The 24,310-nt window shown below is 42.7% G+C and overlaps 1 protein-coding gene across 5 annotated transcripts in view; it reads left to right on the forward strand.

The window, feature by feature from the left end:
• Positions 1–3,250: 3,250 nt before the first annotated feature.
• Positions 3,251–24,310, forward strand: part of MAPK9 (mitogen-activated protein kinase 9) — a gene marked incomplete at both ends in the record, with an annotated part of 33,109 nt that continues 12,049 nt past the window's right edge. For all 5 annotated transcript variants that reach the window (XM_080699550.1, XM_080699553.1, XM_080699551.1 and 2 more), the window contains 4 exons: positions 3,251–3,372; positions 12,327–12,456; positions 14,405–14,463; positions 16,519–16,657. In XM_080699550.1, the coding sequence (XP_080555676.1) occupies positions 3,251–3,372; positions 12,327–12,456; positions 14,405–14,463; positions 16,519–16,657 (450 nt within the window). The remainder of the gene's footprint in view (positions 3,373–12,326; positions 12,457–14,404; positions 14,464–16,518; positions 16,658–24,310) is intronic.

The raw sequence follows: 24,310 nt of genomic DNA on the forward strand, positions 1-24,310 counted from the left end.
GACAGACCGAGCAACCAGCTCTTTGTGAACATACGCACGATCTGGAAGTCGCATGTGTGACTTCCCCTCAGATCTCATTGGCCAGAAACGTTGGTCATCTGGCCACACTGGGCTGCCACATGTGGTTCTAGTTGTTCAGCCACTGTCCAGCAGGGACGGGGTGACTCCTGTTACTGAAGCCGGGAAGCCAGGGGTGGATTGTCAAGCATATGGCCAGTGCCGCAGTCGTGCTGCGTGTCCCTTACCAACTCTGTGTGTATCTCCTTACCGTGTTTGTGTGTGTGTGTGTGTGTGTGTGTGTGTGTGTGTGGTGGAGGGTGTACTGGAGACTGAACCCAGGGGCTTTCTACCTCCTACCTAGCTACACCCCAAGTCCTTTTCAGTTTTTTGTTTTGATAAATGGCCTCACCAGGTTGCTGAAGAGTCTTGCTAAATTGCTGAGTCCTCAAGCCTGCGGTCCTCCTGCCTCGGCTTCCCCAGTGCTGGGATTACAGGTGTGCACCACCACGCCCGGCTCCGCTTCTTTTCCCCTCACCCTCATTCCCCTTTTCTGTAGGTCATATAAATTCTTTTCAAAATCATGCATTTTCTTCTTTTCCCCACCTGGTATTGTCCCATCCTTTCTGCCTGGCTTCTCCCTCCTGTCCCACTCCTTCTAATCCATCGCTTCTCTCTCCTGTCCCACTCCTTCTAATCCATCTCCTTCTTAGCTTCCCAGTTACCCCACTCAAAAACAGGGCTGCAAGCCAGGTGTGACAGCCAGCCTTTGTAATCCCAGCATGTTCGCGGACAGCCTCGGCTACTTAGTGAGGTTCTTTGTAACTCAGCGAGACCCTGTTTCAAAATAAAGAATAAAAAATAGGGCTGAAGGGTGCAGCTCGGAGGTAGGAATTCCCAGTTCCATCCCCAGTCCCACCCCCCAAAAAAGCTGATCCTGTGCTTCTGGTGCTTGATGACTCTCAGGTCTTCAGGACCGAGCTAGGAGGGCTCTTGTGGCTTCCATGGCCCCTGCTGATCTGACCTGGTTTTCTCTCTCCATCTCAAGTAACTTGACCTCACGTCTTTGAGGGAACCACTTTTCCCCAGACCTCAAATCTCTGCCCTCCTAAGTGTGCCCCCCCCCCGGTGTTGGCTCTCTTGCTGAGTGTGCCACAGCATGTGCCTTATAAGCTCACTGAGAGGAGGCACTGCCTTCTGCCATCGAATCTCATCTGCCTGGGCACATGTTCATAAATGAGCAGTGTTGCTGGGGTATTTGCAGTGTGGCAAAAGAATGGCCGCCCCCAGCAGAGCAGGTTGTAGTGGGTGCCTTTTTGCTGAGTCTGTGTAATCCTTTTTACTTGTACCTTGCTAGCCATGCTGAGCAGTTTATCATGTCTGGACAGTCAGTTTTGAGTTTTGTGCCTCTACTGTCTGTTCCTGAAAAAAATGGTCCAAGGGGGAAGTTACTTCCTCCATGAAGCATTCCCTGTCTTCTGCACCACTGAGTTCGCAGGGTCTCACCTGCTGTTTGCATTAATTTATGTTCTTGTGGCCTTGACCTCACTGTAACTAGTATTACAATTTAGAGCATGTGCTCGTTCCTCACCCTTCTCCCCCAAGTAGTGAATTATATGCTAGTTTGAGGCTGGTTCTTAGCTATTCATGATGTAACCTCTGCAGTGCTCATCACTTTATGTGTGGGATGCCATGGTGAGCAAGCCAGACCAGTGTCCACCCCTTGGAGCATAGGGCATGTGACCTTCTAGGCTGAGGCTGCTCTGAGTCCCTTCCTCCCAGCTGTGTACTTAGGCGGGTGTAGCTCACAAAGCCTCAGGTTGCTGCAGGTTGGCTTGCTTTGGCAGGGGTTGGGAGTGGTCCCTGGAGACATCCTGGCCAAGTGTACTAATAGCTGTTAGCAGGAGTGGCTGCCCAGACTAGCCAAGAATGGTGAGAAAAACATGGGGCAGTGCTCAGTTACGAAACTATTGACTTCAAGTCTTTGTTTAAGTTGTTATTAATTTATTTCCATGTTTAGCCCTAGACATTATTGTGTTGAATACACATCATCACTTACAGGAAATCCATTGGGTAGATGGTAGAACAAGAAGGCAGGAATTTGATGGAGCTGTAGAGAAAGAACCAAATTCTATGTTTTTAGTGGTACTGGGGGTGGAACCCAGAAGCTTTCTACCTCCGAGCTATATTCCCAGACCTTTTTTTTTTTAATATTTTATTCGGAAACAGGGTCTCACTAAGTTGCTGAGAGCCTCACTAAGTAGCTGAGGCTGGCTTCGAACCCTTGCAATCCTTCTGTCTCAGCCTCCCAAGTGCAGGGATTACAAGCATGCGCCACCACGCCCGGCTTCCAAATTCTATGTTTTTAAACAGTATGAAATAATTTACATGACTTTATTTGTTGTTGACCTTGTAATTTAAAACAAGACCAAAATAAATATCTTGCTAACTTTTCAGTAAATATCATCAGACAAGAGCCAGAGGACCCAGTGTTTACTTGTTTTCTGTATAAAATCATCTAGACTCCTGCAGAGAAAAAGTCTCATTCTGCTAAAAAAAAAAATCTACTTTCTGTGGCTACTGATTTATACTCATACATATTGAATAAACTATGTAGAGTCAGTATTTCCTACTGTAGGACCCAGCAGAGTTTGTAGGGTGTGAGGCCCACCCATGGGTGTGCACACTCATGACGTCTCTGGTCCTCTAACAGGCTGTCACTTTGGCATATGAATCTTGCTTTCTGGCTTATCGTTCTAACCTGAATCTAGCCTTAGCAAAAGGCTTATCCATGTGCTCTTCTTCAGGAATTCTGGAAGCAGTAATTCTGAAATAATGCCTCCATTTCTGGTTGAGACTGCTTGGCATAAACTGGTCCCATAGGAAACAAAGTGTTGAGGAGCAGTTAGAGACACAGTCGTGCCGTGGCTAGTGATAATGTGTAAATTCTTTTCTGCAAAGAGATTGTTTCCTAATGCAGTCCCTTAAAATGTGTCTTGTGGGGCCTCAAAATGTCTTCCTTTCCTTGTGGTCTTGTATCACTGAAATGTCAGTATTTTGGGGGTCTTGTTTAAGTTTAGAACTTGGACGGTTTATCAACTTACAGCCACATTGTCTTGTACTTCAATAAACTTGAAACACTATTAAGTGAGTTGTGTGTTTATAATTCAGTAAGAGTGCATGTTCATTCTGTTTTTCTTTAAGGAACCTGACGACGCTACCAGCTTTTGGGAATATTGCGTGGCACTACATCATGAGTGACGGTAAATGTGAGAGTCAGTTTTATAGCGTACAAGTGGCGGACTCAACTTTCACTGTTCTGAAACGTTACCAGCAGTTGAAACCAATTGGCTCCGGAGCCCAAGGAATTGTTTGGTAAGTGTTATCTGTTTTAACAGTGTGGATTGAGTTTTTGCTGTAATAAGAAGTAAAACTAAGTCATAGAATTTAGAAATGCTAATGATAAAAAACTTTATTATAGGTCTGTGAGCTAAACTGAGTCAACCTCTAGCTGTAGGTATGTGTAGTCAGGTTGTAGGCGACAAACCTAGATTCTTAGAATGCTGCATAACTTTAACAAGGAAACGTTTTTTCTTTGCTTCTTTTTCTTTTTCTTTGCTTTTCCTTTCTCTGCCATGGTAAGATCAGAGTGTAGGTATGACAGTGAGCTGTAACAGTTGAGTTCTGTTCATGTCTCCATCGCGGCCCCATCCCTCCCTTCACCCCCATGGCTCCTGTTCATTTCTGGGCGCCGTCATGGCAGTGCTTGCCATTCACTGGCAGGATGACCCAGTCTGTCATTATCACACCTTGGACTGACCAGGAAGGGCGCCATTGAGGGTCGGGCCGGCCGTCTCTTCCTGGTGTCTCTCCTCCACTCTGTCCAGCCCAGTATGTCAGAGCCATTAGTTTGACCCTGAACCTTAGTAGACGGTCAGCTGCTGCAACACCACTGGCCAGCTAAAGGTAATGTCCTCACATGTTCTAGATTACAGTTACAAGCACTTCCCAAAACATCTTAATTCCTTATTTTTTTCTGGGCAAAGCTTTTTCCCCCGATTTTTAGTCAATAAAAACATCTTTGCCTCTATATCTGTGATGAAGCTAAACATCTAGTGCCTACATGAGAGCTCGTGTGCTCTGGCTGGAGTTCACGTCTGCATGCAGAGGCGCTCAGTTTGGAGGTGCTCCTCGGTTGCTTTGAATTGATCCTCGGTTGCACAGATAGGTGATCAGGGAAGTCAGTTTTCTCGTTGGCTCAGATGATCGAAGGTCCTGAGAGCTCACGAGGGTCACAGTCTACAGCTTCTAAGAGTGGCCAACAGGAGAGAAGGGGCTATTTGAACAGAATGCCCAGCTTGCATATGAAGTAATGGTGATTTTTACCCCAGAATGGCAACGTGCTGTGTTGGTACAGGTTGGGAACAGAAATATTCACATTTCATATTTTCTCAGATTTTGAAGTATTTGTGTAGATTTTACCTGCAAGCATTTCTAATCCAAAAATCTATAATCTGAAATCCTCCAAAATCTAAAACTAGTTGGGTGAGTATCATGTCATTACTCAAGAAAGTGTCGTATTTTAGAGCTGAATTTTAGATTTTGAATATCCAAATTGGGGTGCTCAGCACATTCTTAAATCCATTGTGCCAAGGGAAGTGTTGAAGTCATTGAATCGTTCCAATTAGGACATTTAGCTGTTAATGAGAAGTTGTGAGCAATAAAACATTTTGATTTATAACCCATCTCTTAGGGAATTAGATGCCAACCTGACAGATATTTGGCAAGAGAGAGTCAGAGAGAAGGGGGCAAGGAGTGTCAAAGGTGTTTCGGGAGTCCCCTTGTGGCTGTAGACAGGCTGCCATTCTAAACACGTGTTCACTTATCGCCTTAGCCTGTCATTCAGGTTTTGGAAGTTAGTAGAAGTGTGAACAGTATACACTGTCGAACCACTAGGAGCTCTGCCACAGCCCTCACGGTATAAATGGCACAGTTAAGGACTGGGAACATTCCTTGACTTCTGCGAGTGGCAAGCCTGAGACCAAGCCCAGCCCTAGCCTTTGGGGCCTGGTGGCTTGCACCGCAGTAAGGCCCCCGATGACTGAAATGTGGGTACTTTGGCATGACCAGGACTCAGACCTAATCTCTGTTCAGAATCTTAGCAATAACGAATAAATAGTCATTAAATACCTGTTTAAAGATTCCCAGTTAATCATATTCATAGGACAACTATTATGTTCAAGGACAGTTTCAGTTTTGTAGCTGAACTGATAATTCGTTTTATGATACTCTCCTATCTTATGTTCTGACTTGGGAAAGGAAGAACTTCAGAGAGGATTTTGGCTTCCTTTGTTCCCCTTTCTCTTTTGTATTCATCCTTTTTCCAGACTATAAGACACCATGTAGGAGAAAGAAAATAATCTTGGTAATGGCACATTCCTGTTTTCAGTCAAACCAAACAAGCAAAAAAAAAAAAAAAAACTGCTTTTGGTAAAAATCAGCTCATTAATAATTTATCTACTACCTTGACAACAGGAAATGGATTTTCCATCATACTGCTTGCTAAAATATTGTCAGTTTACTTTCAATTAATGATCAGACGCTTTTACTTGTTGTTATTATACTTTAAAATCATTCATCAGTGGCCCTTTAGGTGTGTGGTAGGCAGAGTAACCCCCCCAACACACACACACACAGTCCACATCCTAATCCTCTAAATGTATTAATCAATTCAGTAAAAGGAACTTTCCAGGTTTGATTAAGTTAATGGTCTTGAGGTGGGACAATGAGCCTGGATGAGCCTAATGGATGTGATGGAATTGAAAAGGTTTGTTTTTTTGTTTTGTTTTGTTTTGTTTTGTTTTTTGCAGGTCTGGGGATGGAACCCAAGGCCATTCTACTTCCAAGCTACACTCCCAGGCCTATTTTTTTATTCTTTATTTTGAAACAGGGTCCCACTGAGTTGCAGAGGGCCTAACTAAGTAGCTGAGGCTGTCCACGAACCATGATCCTCCAGTCTCAGCCTCCCGAATGCTGGGTTTACAAGTGTGCGCCACCACACCCAGCTTGAAAGGGTCTTTATAAAAGGGACCGGAGGCCATAGAGAAGATGTGATAACAGAGGCAAGAGTTGGCGGTGATGTAGAGCCAGGAGCTGAGGAACACAGGAAGCCTCCAAAAGCTGGAGGAGGCGTAGGGAGGGTTCTCCCCTGGACGGTCCAGAGGGAGACAGCTCTGCCCACACCTGGGCTTAAGCCCATCTTACCACTTTTGGACTTCTGATCTCTGGAACATAATAAATTTGTATTGTTTTAAACCAGAAATTTGTGATAACTTATTATAATATTATTAGGAAACTAACACAAAGGTCATATGCATTTATCTTTTGAGAAATAAATTATAGCAATCATATATTATGTAAAAAACAGTCTTCCTTTATTTTATTTATTTATTTACTTATTTTGGTGGTACTGGGGTTCCTGGAAACCCTTCTACCTCTGGGCTACACTCCCAGACCTATTTTTTATATTTTATTTGGAAACTGGGTCTCTTAAGCCAGCGCGGCCGCCTTTGAACCTGCGCGATCCTCCTGTCTCCACCTCCCAAGCGTGGGGATTACAAGTGTGCGCCACCACGCCCAGCAACAGTCTTCTTTTAAGTCAGAACCCTGAGAAGACACAGGGGCAGGTGGGCACCTGAGCAAGAGTGCCGGTTGGGCCCATGACTTCTGTAGACTAAACTGGACATGCACCAGAGTAAGATGCTCCAAAGTCCAGCTTTGTATTGTGTTGGGCACGAACGATGAGACTGGGCCACGCACGTGCTGGGCAGCCACTCTCCCAGTTACCTCTGCCCCTAATTAGATCATTGGGCACTTTCTTCAAAAATAGAAAATATTTTTCTTAATTTTCTTACTACGTTTCAGGTGACCCTGGTTTTTAATTACTTTTACAGTTTTTGTTAATTTGTTCCTATGTTTTCATTCATTAGAACATGCTAGTAAAATTTACTAGGGAGTAAATTTTTAATTAATTTACTCCCTAGTAAATGTTTATAATTTTGAAATATTCATAAATATCAAATAAGTTATATAGTAATACTAATTCATTATAAGAGTTAGTGGGGAAAATGTGTGGATACTTTTTCTTTACCCCTTCTAAATATCTCAAGTTGTTTAACCAAAATGGGAAAGATTTTGTATTTTTAGCCTTTTCTTTTAAGTGTTTAACATGGGACTAGCAGTAGTAAGGCCATAACGGTTACAACCTTGACTTGAAATGATTAACCTGGCTCTTACTCCTTCCTTTTACCAATTCTGTTGAGAGTGAACATTGGCCTTTTCTCAGATTTTTTTATCTTCTCCATATTAATATAAATAAACGGAAACAAATTATCTGCCGACAAAATTTTTGTAATAAAGGAGGTATATGAGGCACAGAATAGCTGTGATTCAGAAAACTTGAGTCCTGAGTCCAGTTCTCATCCCTAATGGCTTTAGTTCTCTGTGACCTTAGACGGCCCTGTTCTAAAATAACTGAAGCTTCTGATCTAAAATGGCAACTCAGATGCTTAAACAAAGAGGGCAATGGCAATAATCAGTGAGTGAACGTTGTACTGAAAGTGAGTGGAAGCCGGGCGCGGTGGCGCACGCTTATAATCCCCGCGCTTGGGAGGCTGAGGCAGGAGGATCGCGTTGGTTTGAAGCCAGCCTCAGCTGGTTTAAGAGACCCTGTTTCCAAATAAAAATATAAAATAGGTCTGGGAGTGTAGCCCGGAGGTAGAAGTACCCTGGATTCCATCCCCAGTACCACCAAAAAAAAAAAAAGGTAAAAAAAAAAAAAAGAAGAAGAAGAAGAAAGTGATTGGAAGCTGCGTGGTGGTGCATGCCTGTGATCTCAGGCCCTGGGAGACTGGGCAGGAAGACTGCAGGTTCAGGACTGCCTCCGCATAGTAGTGAGACTCGTCAACCTGGTAAGACCCTGTTTCAAAATAAGATAAAATAGGGCTGGGATTTAGCTCAAAGGTAGGATGCCCGTGGGTTCAATCTCCAGTACCGCAAAAAATAAAGTAATTGGAATCCTGATGATAGACAAAACAGCAGAGAAATTAAGAATAAGTAGATGAGACCTGTAAAGAGAAACACAGAGAGTCTGAGGGTGGAGATGACACGCACAGGAAATTAGCAACGAAGGTTGCTAATTAAAAGCCTCTGTGAAACAGCTGAGCCATTTGTTCCCAGGGTTCCTCTGCCCCATCCCGTGCTCTGCATTTATCCCTAGAGACGTGTAAGCTAGTGAATATTAAGGTCAAGATCCAGTGAAGGACAGAACTTTTGTGGGAGGAGCCCAACATTTGGGGCTCTTTCCTGTGGAGTCATTGAAATATTGGAAGGGACAGCTGAGATATTTACTGGTGTTTTGGACGGCCTTGTAACTGGGAGATAGGAAAGAGAGTTCAAGGTTCTGTTACAGGGCCTGTCAAACTTTACAAAAAAGAATTAAATGGAAATTCTAGATCCAAGAACTACAGTAATTGAATTATGAATTTAATGAGTTGAACAGCAAATTAGATATAACTGAAGAACAAATTAATAACTTGGAAGGTACATTAGTAGAAACTTTAAAATCATTAAAGAACGGAAAAGGTAGGTATTGAGCACAAGAAGGTACAGTCAGCTGAGTTCTAAGATTCAAAACATTAGAAAACAGTTGGATCAACTGAATAAAGGTTTTTTTCTGTCAAACAATGCAGTATAACAATTTGGGTAGCATATGCATTGTTAGGTATTATACATAATCTAGTAATGACAAAGGATATAGGAAAAAGTGTGTAGATTATGTGCAAATATGACACCATTTTATATAAAGAATTTGCGTGTCTCCGGATTTTTGTATCTATGGGGGTGCTAGGTCCCATGCTATGGATATTGAGAAATGAGTGTATGATTGATAAAAGTCTTATTCAGAATATATAAAGGACTCCAATCAATAAAATAATCCGAGACCACTAAATAGAAAGTTGGTTGTCATAAAAGAGACAACCAAATAACTGATAAACAAAAATATGTTTAATATCATTACTTATCAGGGAAATACAAATTAAAGTTGTGTTCCTACACAAGGAAATATCACTGTATAGTCAGCACAGTGGTTAAAATTAAGTTGTTCCTAATAGCAAGCGCCACTAAGGAAAAGTGCAGCTGCTGGCCCTGGCCCTGTCGTGCACTGCCAGTGGGCCTAGACACTGATGGGATCGTTTTAGAGCAGATTTGGCGTTGTATACTAACATAGAACATGTGTGTTCCCTTCTTAGCCATCTGATCATCAGAAACGCATGTACTGAGCCGGGCGTGGCACATGCCTGTGATCCCAGCACTCGGGAGGCTGAGACAGGAGGATCCGGGTTCGTGGCCAGCCTCAGCTACTTTGTGAGGCCCTTCACAACTTAGTGAGACCCTGTTTCAAAATAAAGAATAAGAAAATAGGGCAGGAGGTGTAGCTTGGAGGTAGACTGTAGGGTTCGATTCCCAGTACTGCAAAACAAACAACAAACAAATAACAAAAGGGATGTGGTGTTTGGGTCACTGGTGGGATGGGGAGAGAGAATCTGTTGCCTTGATGCCGGAAACATTCTCATTTGTGCCCATGTGTATGAGTGACAACAGACATCATGCAGTCTCTAGGAAATGAAGTGTAATCCCAGCTCTGCCCCTAATGATACGCATATGTGCACATACGTGTATGCTCAATGTATTGGCTTTCAGTTTTTAGACACATCCTAAAGAGGAGACAAGGCTTAGCTATAAATATGAAATAAATATGTTAGCAAGCTTGACCATTTAAGGTAGTCTGGAGGAAAAGGGAGGGGAGAGAGATGAGGGAAAGGGGTGGAATATAGTAGTCTTGTTTTACATTCTGGAGAGTCGAACGGTTCCTTTGAAAGTTGATGGAGCCAGGTGCAGTGGCATACACATGTGCTCCAACTACTCGATGCCAAGGCAGGAGGATCACAAGTTCAGGCCAGCTTGTGCAACTTAGTGAGACCCTGTCTCAAAAATAAAAAAGTGTTGGGATGTAGCCTTGTGGTAGAGCACCCTTATTTTAATTCCTAGTACTGCATTCAAAAAAAATAAAAAATAAAAAAATCACTGATGAAACAATAAGGTTAGGCATGTTATTTAAAGTTGTAAAAGTAGCCTAAGGAAAGCTTAAAAACAACAGAACAAAACTGGGAGGTGTTGAAGATTTTAAGTGACTACATCCTGAGCTTTCATAATGAGGAGCGAAGAGTTTAAAATTGGTAAACGAAGAAACAATGATTATACATGTGCATCTGTGTTGTCTAAGCTAAGAAGTGGTCACAAGAACCAAAGCACAAATGAATGAAGGCCACTGCTCCTGGAGGTAGAGCCAGGAGTGGAGGGCCTGCGTCTACTCACATGGTTACAATTGGTCTGTGTAGTTCATCTGAGACAAGTGTTTCCTAATTGACAGGAAGGGTATATGTATATTGTGTATAGCATGTGATTTTGTAATTTGTGTTCATTGTGGAAGGGCTACATCCAACTAATTTTTATATATGCAATACCTCATATACTTGGGTTTTTTGTGGTGAGAACATTTTAAATCTGTTAGTAATTTTTAACAATATAATACAATGTTATTAACTATAGTCACCATATTGTACATTAGAACTCTTGAACTTACCTGTAACTTCTCTCTAACTGAAATTTGGGGCAAAAATTTCCTACATCAAAAAGATGTCTGTTTTTAAAATTTTGAGTCTGAAAAATATATAGGTACAAATATACACTTGTGTACATGTACGTTAATTATTTGTCTCACAGATTCATCTTTAACACTTTATATTTCATATGAAAGTACATTTGCAAGGGATTGTGGTTTTCAAGTGTGTATACACATATGAGTGATTTGAATCAAATTAAAAAGCAGTAATTAAAGAAAAGTGACATTTCTAATCATTCTTAACCAATGCCACAGTGGACAGCCTTTGGCTTCAGATAGCTGAAGGTGGGCGCGGCGTCTGACCTCTGTAGTTCTGGTCCTTGGGAGGCTGAGAGGAGAATCCCAGGTTCATGGCCAGCCTCAGAAACTTGGGCCTCCACAGTTTACTGTGAGACCTTGTTTCAGAATAAATGAAATAGCCAGGCATGGTGGCACACGCTTGTAACCCCAGCATTTGGAAGGCTGAGACCTGAGGACCACGGTTCACAGACAGCCTCAGCTACTTAGCGAGGCTCTTCGTAACTTAGTGAGACCCTGTTTCAAAATTAAGAATAAAAATAGGGCAGAGTGTGTAGCTCAGAGGTAGAATGCCCCTGGGTTCCATCCCCAGACCTGCAATAAATAAATAAAATAAATGAAATAGGTCTGGGAGTATGACTTGGAGGTAGAATGCCCCTGAGCTCAATCCCTTATACCAAAATGTTGAATTAGAGCTGTCTGGCCAAAAAGCACTATTAATAGAAAAAAATATAAACAGTCTTATAAACTTAATAGAATAAATAATTAGGAGTGGTATTTAAAATGATGCCTAGGTTCGCAGGTGGTCTTTGGCAGCTTTTAACCCTTGATGAGCAGTCAAAAGACCCTAACAATACTATTTAGTGCGAGTTTGAACCCGAAAATGTACAGTTAGTCTACTTAATTTTTCATGTCTGTTTTCTGAAAGTAAATGAATATTAAGTTTCATCAGAAAATCTGATATGCTGAACACATGGGCGCTGCATTTTATTCTTAATGTAATAGAAGGGGGTATTCCTAGCAGATGTACGAACAGCAGTTGCTCAATTAGGGATTTTATGTCTTGGGGATTTACCATGAGCTGACATTTCATCTTGGAAAAAACACAATCAAACTTAGGTTTATTAAGTTTTTTCATGAGCTCAACCATTTTCCTTGCTGCGATACTCCAATATATAGTTTAGTCAGTGATAAGAGTGAATTTTTAAATTTCTTGACCTTTTTAAGCTGAAGATTTCATTTCTTGACTGGTTTTACTTGCTCTGTATTAAATTACGTGCTTCTGAACAAAATATTCTCCATAGACATAATGAGAATTCCATGTGCCAAGGACTGTTGAACCCCGTCCTTCCCGTGACTGAAAGCCCTTGCCTGCGCAGGGTCCGTCCACCCTAACATGCCAGCCACTCACTTCGTCCTTCGTGTTCACAAGTACCTCGATTGAAAACAAATGGAAAGATTTTCCCTTGTCTTCATGTTAAAAGATAATACATTGAATGTATATTTCCCATTGCTGTTTTTCCCAAAAACACCCTAATGGATTGCTTGTTATATTTCCTGATTATAGTGCTGCTTTTGATACAGTTCTTGGGATAAATGTTGCTGTCAAGAAACTAAGCCGTCCTTTTCAGAATCAAACTCATGCAAAGAGAGCATATCGTGAACTCGTCCTCTTAAAATGTGTCAATCATAAAAATGTGAGTTACATATGTTTCCTCTGTGTGTATGCTTTGGTGGTGTCAGTAATGTTAAAATCTTCATAGTCCTTTGGAGATACATTTTTCAGACCTAGGATAAATTATTTAAAATAACTATAAACCTGGGTGTGGTGGCGCATGCTTGTAATCCCAGCATTTGGGAGGCTGAAACAGGAGGATCACCATTCAAGGACAGCCTCAGCTACTACTTAGTAAGGCCCTCTGCAACTCATTGAGACCCTGTTTCAAAATAATAAAAGCCGAGCATGGTGGCACACACTTGTAATCCCAGCCTTTGGGAGGCTGAGATTGGAGGATCGCAGTTCGCAGGCAGCCTCAGCTACTTAGCAAGGCCCTTCGTAACTTAGTGAGACCCTGTTTCAAAATAAAAAATAGGGCTGGGGGTGTAGCTCAGAGGTCGAATGCCCCTGGGTTCCATCCCCAGACCCACAAAAAAAAAAAGAATAAAAACTAGGGCTTGGGGTGTAGCTTGGAAGTAGAATGCCCCTGGGTTCCATTCCCAGTACTGCCCAAAAAAAAAAAAAAAAATATATATATATATATATATATATATATATATATATATATATATATATATATATATATATATGATTATCAGCAATTTAGGCTCTCTACAATTTAGTGAGACCCTGTTTCAAAATAAAAAATAAAATAGGCCGGGCGTGGTGGCGCACGCTTGTAATCCCCGCGCTTGGGAGGCAGAGACAGGAGGATCGCGCAGGTTCGAAGCCAGCCGTGCTGGCTTAGGAGACCCTGTTTCCAAAAATAAAATAGGTGTGGGAGTGTAGTCCGGAGATAGACGGGCTTCCAGGAACCCCAGTACCACCAAAAAAAATAAATAAATAAAATAGGGCTAGTAGCCCCAGGGTTCCGTCTCCGGTAAAACAGCACACAAGCGCGTGCACGCACACACACACACTCACATACACAGTTAGATGATGTCATATTCAGAACATTTGTACTTAGCATCTCCACAGAAATCTCAAAAGTATTGAATTTTGAGAAAAAATAATGTATCTCTAGAAAATGAGGTTTTGCCCAAACAAGCTGTATGCCCTACTTACGATTTCAGTATAATTTTGATAACCTTGCCATGTGGTGAAATTATACAATGAGAAATCTGGAAGATTAACTCATGAGGACCCCTTTTTAAAGAGCAAAGAATATTTAAGATTACACTAAGTTCTTCATGATTTCCTTTTTTAATATTCATGGTAGATCTTTCTGTCATTGGACATTAAATTATAAAACTAAGTTAGGTTCGTTCTTTTGAGACTGTGGTGTGAGTGATTTCTCCAGTGCATGCTTTATTTTACTTATTCACTTGAACTTTTTTCTCATATTACAAGAAATATGATTATTATTTTTGAAAATTTATACCATATAAATAAAGAAAAAATTCTTGAGCCCTGTCCCTCACAGATCACTGGCATTAACATTTTGGAATGCATTCATGCCCAGCTATAAAAGGCTTTTTATGTTTAGTTTTTATATACTAAAAAAAAAAAAAAAAAAAGGCTGGGTGTGGTGGTGCACGATGGTAATCCCAGCATTAGGGAGGCTGAGACAGGAAGATTGCGGCTTATGGACAGCCTTAGCTACTATGTAGTGAGGCCCTTTGCAACTCAGTGAAACCCTGTTTCAAAATAAAGAATAAAAAAATAGGGTTGGGGGTGTTTCTCGGAGGTAGAATGCCTCTGGGTTCCATCCCTGGTACCAAAAAAAAAGTGCATGTTATTTTCAGTAGATGCTTACTTTTTCCCAAAATACCACATGATAGAATGTTTTAGTAAAAGCTATAACAATAATAACGAAAAATATTAAATTCTGATGTGACTTTTTCCAGTTTTAATATATTTTAATCTTCAACTTTTATAATTAAGTAGTTGTCTGACACACTGAGGTATAATTAATTTTCTCTTTTCAGATAATTAGTTTGTTAAATGTGTTTACACCACAAAAAACTCTAGAAGAATTTCAAGATGTGTAAGTACCATTTTTATTCAGGAATGTGCTATACATCAAAGACTGAAAATTTAGAATAAAAAGTGCTTTTTATACCTAGGAAATATGAGTACATGCATCTTAATGACGTCATAGACACTCATTTATGGATGACAAATACTAGGAGGAATGGATAGCGATACTCAGCTGTTTGTGCCTTGAGAGTGACTGTGTCCATAACAGATGAAGGCTAACCGAAGGGACTTCCCTTGAGCAGAAGTGACCGTGAATGACACTAGCCTGTTTACTGAACAGTGAAATACTGTTTGAAGTGATATGTCATTAAACATTGTGTGTCAGACTCTTACATAGAATTGTCTTACTAACAGAAATGAAGTGCCGATTTTAAGTAGGATGGTCGGTGCTCTCCAGAGCCAGGACAGCAGGACATGGATATGGCTGTGAGAGGGATGCATGTAGACGTGGCTGAGAAGCCCGAGGCAGGCAGTTTCCAAGCTGACGCCCCAGGAATGTGCCAGCATGACTCAGCCCGAGGCTGACGGCCACAGAACTAGGGAGCCAGGGGTGAGGTTGCAGGGCGAGGCCAAAGGCCTGAGCACTGAGGGAGCGGACAGTGCGCTCGGAGTCCAAAGCCAGGGAACCTAGATGGTGCCGCGGACAGCAGTGGGAACATGCCTGGCGTGTGCAAGACCTGCAAGAGGCCAGGCTGCTGGGTGAAGGAGGAGTGTGTGGGCTCAGAGTGATGGCCTGGCAGACTGCAGAGGCCTCTAGGCTGCAGGGAGGAGGGCCCATTGGCTCTAAGTAAATCAGAGTGAGATTTCCCACAGAACAGTTTGTTCACCTGACGTAACTGATTTCTGAGTTAAGCCCACCTTAAGGGTCAAGGCACAGAAGCCCAACTAGTGAGGGAGGCTCTTGTAGCAGTCCACAGGGGAGATTATGGCAGGGGATGGTGAGGTTAGGGTGAGATGGACACCAGAATGGTTGTGACGGTTGAGTTGGCATATTTGCTGACAGGTAGCACAGGTGGAGGAGAACTGAGGACCATACCTGGATGCCTAGAGGCAGGAGCCCTTAGCTAGAGGAGGAAGGCTAGAAGAGTGACTGGGGGTGGGAGCAGGTGGAATCAGGAGTTCAGTTTTAGGCATGGACCAGGAGATGCCCACTGGACATCCAGGTGGAACCGAGGCAGGCAGATAGAGGAGAGAGGCCTAGGTTATTTGGGATTCTGTAAATGGTACTTTAAGCTGAGAGGCTGGAGTTTACCAACAGAGTATATTTAAAGAAGAGGTCCAAGATTACTGGACCTTCAGTGGGAAGTAGTACTTGAGAACAGAAAAGGGCAGATCAGCCAGGATTTTAGGATTGGCCATTGGGTTTAGCAAGGTGGACATCATCAGTGGCCTTGAGAAGGACAGTTTCAGCAGAGTGGTGGGGGCACAAATCTAACCAGACTCTGACGAAGAACAAATGGAAGAGTTTGGAGGTAGCGAGTATTTTAGGGAGATATACTTAGAACGGGAACAAAATAATGGGGTGGTCGCTGCTACGGGAGATGGAGTTGAAGGTGTTCTTTTTGTTGTCATATGATTGCTTTTTTAAAATAGACTTAATTTTTTAGATCAGTTTAGATTCATAGAAAAATTGAGCGTAAGATGCAGATTTTCTCCGCCAGACGTAGATTCCCCATTATCAGCACTTCCTACCAGAATAATACATCTGTTAAATGTATTATAACAGCATCGTCTATATGTTGGAAAGAATTTTCAAATAGTGAAAATAGGAAGGGGAGATTAGGAGAATTTATATGAGATTCTGTTTGCCATTACTCAAAAGTTGTTTTGTTTTGAACTTGAAAGACATTGGGTAAGTTAGTTTTATATTCTTTGAAAATTTTTTATAAAATTCTATTACACAATTGATTCTTTCAAATACTATGTTATCTTTTTACTTTAGACAGTGAAGTGATTGGATAATAAGTTATTTCATTAAAATTCTGGTGTAATAAACATAAAGGAGCATTAAGTACTTTTCATTACACAGCTGATCTTCTGTTGTTTGTGTTTTTATCTTCAGGTATCTGGTGATGGAATTAATGGATGCTAATTTATGTCAGGTTATTCACATGGAGTTGGACCACGAAAGAATGTCCTACCTCCTCTACCAGATGCTCTGTGGCATTAAACACCTGCATTCAGCTGGTATTATCCACAGAGTAAGAGTGATGTAGCAGTTTTCCTTCCAGAATCAGTATTTTGTTGTCATAGTTTTCTTCCTAGATTCCCAAAGTAGAAGACACTGTTGACCCACCCTGGGGTGGGGGGCCGGGATGGAATGCATGTACACAGCAGAAACAAAATCCGTCACTGCACCTTTCTGTTTATTTACCTAAAGAAGATAGATGTTCAGGGGACACTGAGTAATTTTTTTTTTTTTTCTGAAAAAGAAGCAGTAAGCTAAATAAGTTTAGGAACTTCTGCTAGATTCAAAAGAACTTATTGGTTTCTTTAAAAAAAAAAACTTGGCCTTGTTGAAAATCCAAGTAAACTATGGAATTCTGTTGTGCTTCAAAATAGTGTTCAGGTCAAAAACATTTGGACCTGGCTGGCCCAAGCCCCGTGTGCTACCATGTGTCTCCTGCTGCTCCTCTGGTATTTCAGGGTCCCCCCACACACTTCCTCCTCCCATTATTATATTAATATTCTATATACATAATGTTATATGAATTTATTATTATTATGGTACTGGAGATGGAACCCAGGGGCGTTGTTCCTCTGAGTTATACACCCAGTCCTATTTTTTAGTCTTTTTTTTTTTTTTTAGTTTTGGAACAGGGTCTCACTGAGTTGCGAAGGGCCTTGCAACTCAGTGACAAAATATAATTTTGTTATAAATATAACAAAATATACTATAACAAAATATAATTTTTTATAAATTATATATAATGTTATATGAATATTAACTTCACCCATTGTTAATATTTCTGCCATATTTGAATCCCCTTTTAATGAGCAAGTTTTTATTGTTCGTCCATTTGTATTGCATAAAAGAAGTCATAAAATAATTTTTTTCCTTTTTTTGTGTGTGTGGTACTGAGGATTGAACCCAGGGACATTCTACCTCTGAGCTATACCCCCAGCCCTATTTTTCATTCTTTATTTTGAAAGAGGTTCTCACTAAGTTGGGGAGTACCTCACTGAGTAGCTGAGGCTGGTTTCGAACTTGCGACCCTCCTGTCTCAGCCTCCCAAGTACTGGGATTATAAGCATGAGCCACCATGCCTGACTATGATAGAATTTTTTTAAACACCTGAAATCTTGAATGAGACTAGAAGCAGAGTTAATATAATTTTATTGGAAACATTCTTTCTTTATAGGAAAATATTCTTTATTTAAATTAAAAACTTAAGATGTCAGTAACAAGAGTTGATACTTAAAACATGACAGTTAAGATTTTGTTAAAGGTTTTTTTTTTTTTTTTTTTTTTTTTTTTCCGGCGGTACTGGGATTCCTGGAAGCCCTTCTACCTCCGGGCTACACTCCCAGACCTATTTTATATTTTTGAAACAGGGTCTCTTAAGCCAGCGCGGCTGACTTCGAACCAGTGCGATCCTCCTGTCTCCGCCTCCCAAGCGCGAGATTACAAGCGTGCGCCACCACGCCCGGCATGATTTTGTTAAAGTTTTAAAATGTCAAAAGCCTTCTCTCTGCTGCCTCTGCAGTCCACAGCTGCTCCAGTGTGGCTGACCTTTTACCAGGACACACAGTGTTGGGATACTGATCTTCCATATCGCCTTTTCTTGGGTCTCTTGAGTCACTTTCACTAGCCAGAGTTTTGGAATAAAAGTCTTTAGAACAAATGCAGGAAACAATGCACTTTATATGTGTCCCACATATCAGGGTCACAATCCGATTGGCAGCCTTAGAAGGCTTTTCATTTCGTTCCAAACTTGGAGAAAGAACCTTTGAAAGACAAATGGCTCGTCACCTACAGCAGTTCTGTTGACACCGTCAGCCTCGTGTTCCTTGAGTCTTCCGATTGGGGCCACGTGGCAAGCATTATATTTGCAGTTAGCCATGTTCTGAGCAATCTTTGGGTTTTTCTTTTTGCAGGATGCTATGTGGTACTGTAACCTCCTGGCTGGCACCCTGTGGTTTGGACATAAGACATTTTTAAGGCTTCTGGCTCAAGGAGGCCTTGGCAGGCTGGCTGCTGCTCAGCAGCCGTGGAAACATATTCTTAACTTTCCTGAATTTTACTATGCTGACTTTGTTGACAGACTCTCTTTAGATTTTATTTGTAATTGCAAGAGGTTCTCTTTTCTCTGAACTAAAATCTGTGTGGAGAAGAAAGTCAAAGACAAGGAAACCTATTTATAAAGAAAAGAGTAGATTGCTGTTGATGGTGCGGTAGTATTTGTTCTCTCGTGTCTGTTGGGGCCAGGAAGGGAGTGGTCCATGGCAGCTGTTGAACAAAGGCTCCCCACCGTGGCAGAGTGCACCGACCCAGGAGGGTGGATGCCTGGCCCTCTTGTGTGTCAGGTATGTGCACAAGACCAGCCTCAGAGCACGGCACCCCATTTCCCAGGCCAGCCATACTGATAAGCAGGTGGGCTGCCGACCAGTGTGGTCTTGTTTACAGTGGAGCCTTTGCTGCCACCAAGTGGTCAGTTACAATGACATAAACTATGGTAGTGAATTCACTTTAAAAATAGTAATTCTAAGCTGGGCGTGGTGGCACACATTTGTAACGCCAGCGCTTGGGAGGCTGAGACGGGAGGATTGCATACGTTCAAAGCCAGCCTCAGCTACTCGGTGAGGCTCTCAGCAACTTAGTGAGACCCTTTCTAAATAAAGTGTAAAATAGGTCTGGGAATATAGCCTGGAGGTAGAAAAGCCCCTAGGTTCCACCTCCAGTACCACACACACAAAAAAAGTAATTCTAAGCCAGGTGTGGTGGTATACACTTGTAATCCGAACATTCAGGAGGCAGAGATCAGAGGATCGTGGTTCGTGAACAGCCTCAGGTACTTAGCAAGGCCTTTCGCAACTCAGTGAGACCCTGTTCCAAAACTAAAAAAAAAAAAAAAAAAAAAAACTAAAAAATAGGACTGGGGTTATAGCTCGGAGGAACAATGCCCCTGGGTTCCATCCCTAGTACCACAAAAAATAAATAAATAAATAATAATAATTCTAGGCTCCTAAATTAAAAATAAGAACCATTCTATTCTTCCTAAAGTTGTTCACAGACTTTTAAATAATGCAAGATACTCTTAATAATTCATAACTATTTTATTAAATTTATTCTCTAGAATAATTTCACATATACTTAGGTCCTATTAACGTTGGAAGGGAAAACAGTTTGCCCCATTTCTAGAGACCCAGTGAGAACTGCAGCACACACTTGTCTCTTTATGGAATACCTGGCCCTGCATCCAGGCCCACTTCTAACAACTAGCAGGTGTGTGAATTGCCTAGCATGATGCTTAGAAACCTATGGAACTCTTATAAAGAATTTCATGGCCCACCTCTGCACCCTCCTCACCTCTTGCCAACTGGTTTCTGTGTTCCCACTCCTTACAGTGGATTCTCCATCCAGAATCCGGGTACTGACTCACTGAGTCTTTCCACTACACCCTCCTGGCTCACTTAATTACAGTGTGTCTGCCTGTGAAAGTAGTATACACTCAGTGAGAAAAAGTCCCAAACAATGCACAGGCACATAGAGCATGAGGTGGGAGGATCTCATTGCTACTCCACCCAGCCCGTCCAGGTCCCAGGAGGTAAAGAACCCCAAGCCAGCCCCTTAGTGCATTAACCATATGTGTCCTTTATCCTGTCTATATGACATACACACTTTTAGTTTTGCTTAATAAAGTGATTTCACACTAACGTAAACTTTATTTCAAAAGTAAAGTTTTAGCCCATAATCACATTTATTTTATATAACTCAAAATTAGAAGAAGTAAAAGCAGCCAGCCACCTTGTCTCCTGGAGATGACTGTAACAGCAGTCTGATAGGTTTTCCTCCTGACTTGAGGATGCCTTTCTGTTTACTTGGGTTGATACCAGCATGTCTGCTTATACGTGTGTCTTTTTAATGTGTTTTTCCTAGACGAGATCATGTTATACATACTGCTATACAACTTGCTGACTAAGTTGGTGCGTTTGGGTTTGGAATGTCACCCCAAAGCCTCATATTTTGAGAACCTAAAAGTGCAGTTTGCTGGTGGAGGGCTCGCAGGAGTGGCCTTGAGGTCTGTGTCTGTTCCTGGCCCCTCCTCTTTTGTTTCTGGCATTGAGTGGAGAGCGACTTTCCTCCACCACACTGTGAGCTGTGGATGGACTCAATGCCTGAAACCTCTGAAACTAGTGCTTAAAGGCTGACAAATACAGTGTGCTTTTGTTTTTGGTTTTGGTTTTCTTGTGGGTCTGGGGGGGGAACCCAGGGGCATTTGACCTCCGAGCCACACCTCCTGCCCTATTTTTTATTCTTTATTTTGAAACCGGGTCTCACTGAGTTGCAGAGGCTGTCCGCGAACCGCAATCCTCCTGTCTCAGCCTCCCGAATGGAGGGATTACAAGCGTGCTCCACCACGCCCGGCTTGCTTTTTGTTTTTAATCAAAGATCAAACAGTTGCACAAAAGTTAATGAAAAACAGATCTCTGCACCTCTTACTTCTATTTCTCCAGAAGCAAATGCCTTCGATTTTTCGTTTTGGTTTGGTTTTTGGTTTTTGTGGTGCTGGAGATGGAACCCGCAGCTTTGTACATGCTAGGCAAGCTCTCTACCGCTACGACAGATCCCCAGCTCTGCTTGTAGACCTTTTAGCTGATTGTCTTCATGTCTGTCTTCATCTCTTAAAATAATGTTTAGATCTCTTAATTGATTTAGTTCTTTTTCACATACCCAGCTCTCATCCTGTCACCTCTTCCCTGCCTCTGCCAATTTAGTTATAATTTTGTTTGGATCATGATTGTCTTACATCATTATGATCATATAAATATTTTTCACAGCTTAGCCTTTTAACCTGATTATATTCCTTCTCTTGCCAACACTTTGTCCTTGGAGTTGAGATTTATCTTTTATTTGTTTGAGAGGTGCACACACACGTGTGTGCGTGTGTATCCTTACGTTCTCTGCTAGATGTCTGTCTTCTCTCATGTGTTCAGACTTCTTGGCCCTCGTTAGTCTCATCTCGGCAAGCTTCTGGAACCTCAGTCCTTCCTGCCTATGCTTGGGCCACCCCTTGGCTCTCCCGCAGTGTTTTCCTGGGGATTTCCTTCACCTCGCTGCCTGGCCTCCACCCGATTCCCTAACCCCCAAGTGCTCTGTCTACTTGTGTCCAGTCATCCTCAAAATATATGGTTATTCTCCTGTCCAGTGCACAGCCACCTGGGTAAATGGCCATGGGTGCTGTGGGGAAGGACCAGAGGAGCTGACTGAAGACAGTTATCACGCTGTGCAGGACCTGGGTCTGGGGCTGAGACGCAGTGGTGGATGGTCAGAGTGACCCCACTCAGCCCCTGGTCCGCTGCTCTAGGCCTTTTGCGGTTACAGATGTTTGTAGCTGCTAACTGTGACCACAGGTGCCATGTTCTGGTAGCCATCTATAGCCCTCTGGGGGCCAAACATCATTTGTATTCGCTTGGTTTCTTGTTTTCCTCATTTTGGATGGTTCTCAGGATTTGAAGAAACCTGGCTATAGTGGCGCACTCTTGTAATCCCAGTACTTGGGAGGCTGAGACAGGAGGATCGGGGTTTAAGGACAGCCTCAGCCACTTAGTGAGGCCCTCTGCAACTCAATGAGACCCTGTTTCAAAATAAAGAATAAAAAATAGGGCTGGGTGTGTCTCTCGAAAGTAGAATGCCTCTGGGTTCCATCTCCAGTACTGAAGGAGGAGGGGGGAGGGAGGGAGGGAGGGAGGAGGAAATTTAGAGAGAGAGAGAGGGAGGGAGGGAGGGGGAGAGAGGGAGAGAGAGAGAGAGAGAGAGAGAGAGAGAGAGAGAGAGAGAGAGAGAGAGAAATTTAGAGATACACCTGGCTTGATTCTACCATCATGAAACTGAAAGCTCGGTTAAGTTTTGGAACACTGATTGTATTGCAGAGATTGGAGAAAGTCTAAAGGATTGTCAAAAACTCCCAGGAGCCCTGCAGCCCCTTCAGCATGTCCCCGTTGGCCAGCACCAGCCACTTCTTAGAGTCATGCCCACGACACCTCGACACTCTGTGTGAGGAAGGCCATCCACATAAACTTCCCAGAACTGTATTTTAGTATCCTAGCTTTCCAGTAGACGGCAGTGAAGTGTGCTGCTCCAGCAAAATCAGAATCCACTGGTAGTTTTCTGCCAGGGGCAGTGTCTTGAGATGAGCATTTTCTGACTTGCCTGGGTTCGTTGAGCTGGCAGAGAAAGATGGTTTCCACTGTCACGGTGCCCTTGCTAGAACCAGAGCTGCTCTCACCGTCCTCGCCATGAGGCTGTGTGCTGGTTCTAGGCCTGTCAGACTGCTGGGGAGTGGGGTGTGCCTCCATACCCTTGAATTCTGCAAACCATGGGCTCAGCTGGCAGCAGGTCAGAAATTTTGGAGAAATGAAAATTGCATTTATGTTGAATATTTCCAAACTTTTCTCTTGCCATCATTCAGTCCTCCAAACAGTATAACAGTTTATATGGCTTTTCCATTGCATTATTCTAAAGGTGATTTCAAGTACACTGGAGAATATATGTAGGCTGTATGCAAATGGCGGGGCATTTTATCTAAGGGATCTGAGCACCTGCAGACTTTGATGTTCTTGGGGTCTTGGAACTGGTCCCTCACTGATACTGCGGGATGAGTGCATTCATACAGTACCCTGAGGTGGACTGGGCGTGCTGGAATGTCTTTCCTCTTATCCTGAGTCACTGTCTCAAGGCACCACGACACGCATTTGCAACCCATCAGTTGGGACGTTTTAGTCAGGTGCTGGTGGCTGGGTGTATGGGGCCTGGAATCCACACTTAAAGCCCCCCATGTTCTACCTTGCAGCAGTGATACACCACTTTAACATTGCAGCTACACGTGTGAGAAGAAGATGTAGACGATTTAGAAATAACAGGATGCGTTTGTAGGCTGGAGTTCCCAGGCAAAAGTCAAGTTCTTGTGGCCTGAGGATGGTACCCTGCTTGGAGTACCAGCATTAAGAAACCCCAGCCCTTTATGTTATGAAGGAGAAAGGCAGAAGTGTGTCCATCATTGAGAGAGTGGTGGAATCTTTCCATGACTTTCTCCAAGAGCTGTGGGAAGATTCCAGGGTCAGAAAGCTCTGTACCTGTTCTGTCTAGGGTGGTAGCCATTGGGCGTATGAGGCTGCTGAGTACTAAGGTGTCTAGACTTGTAACATACTTGCTGGACTTCAAGGACTCAGTGTCAGAAATGTGACATGTCGCATTAATAACATGTTTGTGTTGGTTGCATCCTAAAATGATAATGCTCTAGAGTATTAAAATTAATTTCTTCTGTTTGCACTTTCTGTGTAACATGGGTACTAGAAAATGTACATTGCTGCATGGTTTTATGTTTCCTTTAAACAGCCTGGCTCTGGACTGATGAAGGTCAGGGCTTTGGGGAGAAAGGAAGACCAGGCGTGGGGGAGGAGGGAGGAGTGGAGATGAAGGAGGGAGGGTGGGCAGGGCAGGGTGCAGGCTGGAACAGAGGAGCGGGTGGGGACTGAGAGACTCTGACACCTTGCAGTTTCAGAGTAGGACTCTCAAAACATTGCTCCCAAACCTGAGTTCAGCTCCACCCGCCTCCCACTTGCTCTTGAGAGGTCTGACTCACAGCCCCTCAGGGTGGGATTGTGTCTTCAACATGCTTGGGTTCATTGTA

Source organism: Muscardinus avellanarius (genome assembly GCF_963383645.1).
Source record: "Muscardinus avellanarius genome assembly, chromosome: 7".
Classification (NCBI taxonomy): Eukaryota; Metazoa; Chordata; class Mammalia; order Rodentia; family Gliridae; genus Muscardinus; species Muscardinus avellanarius.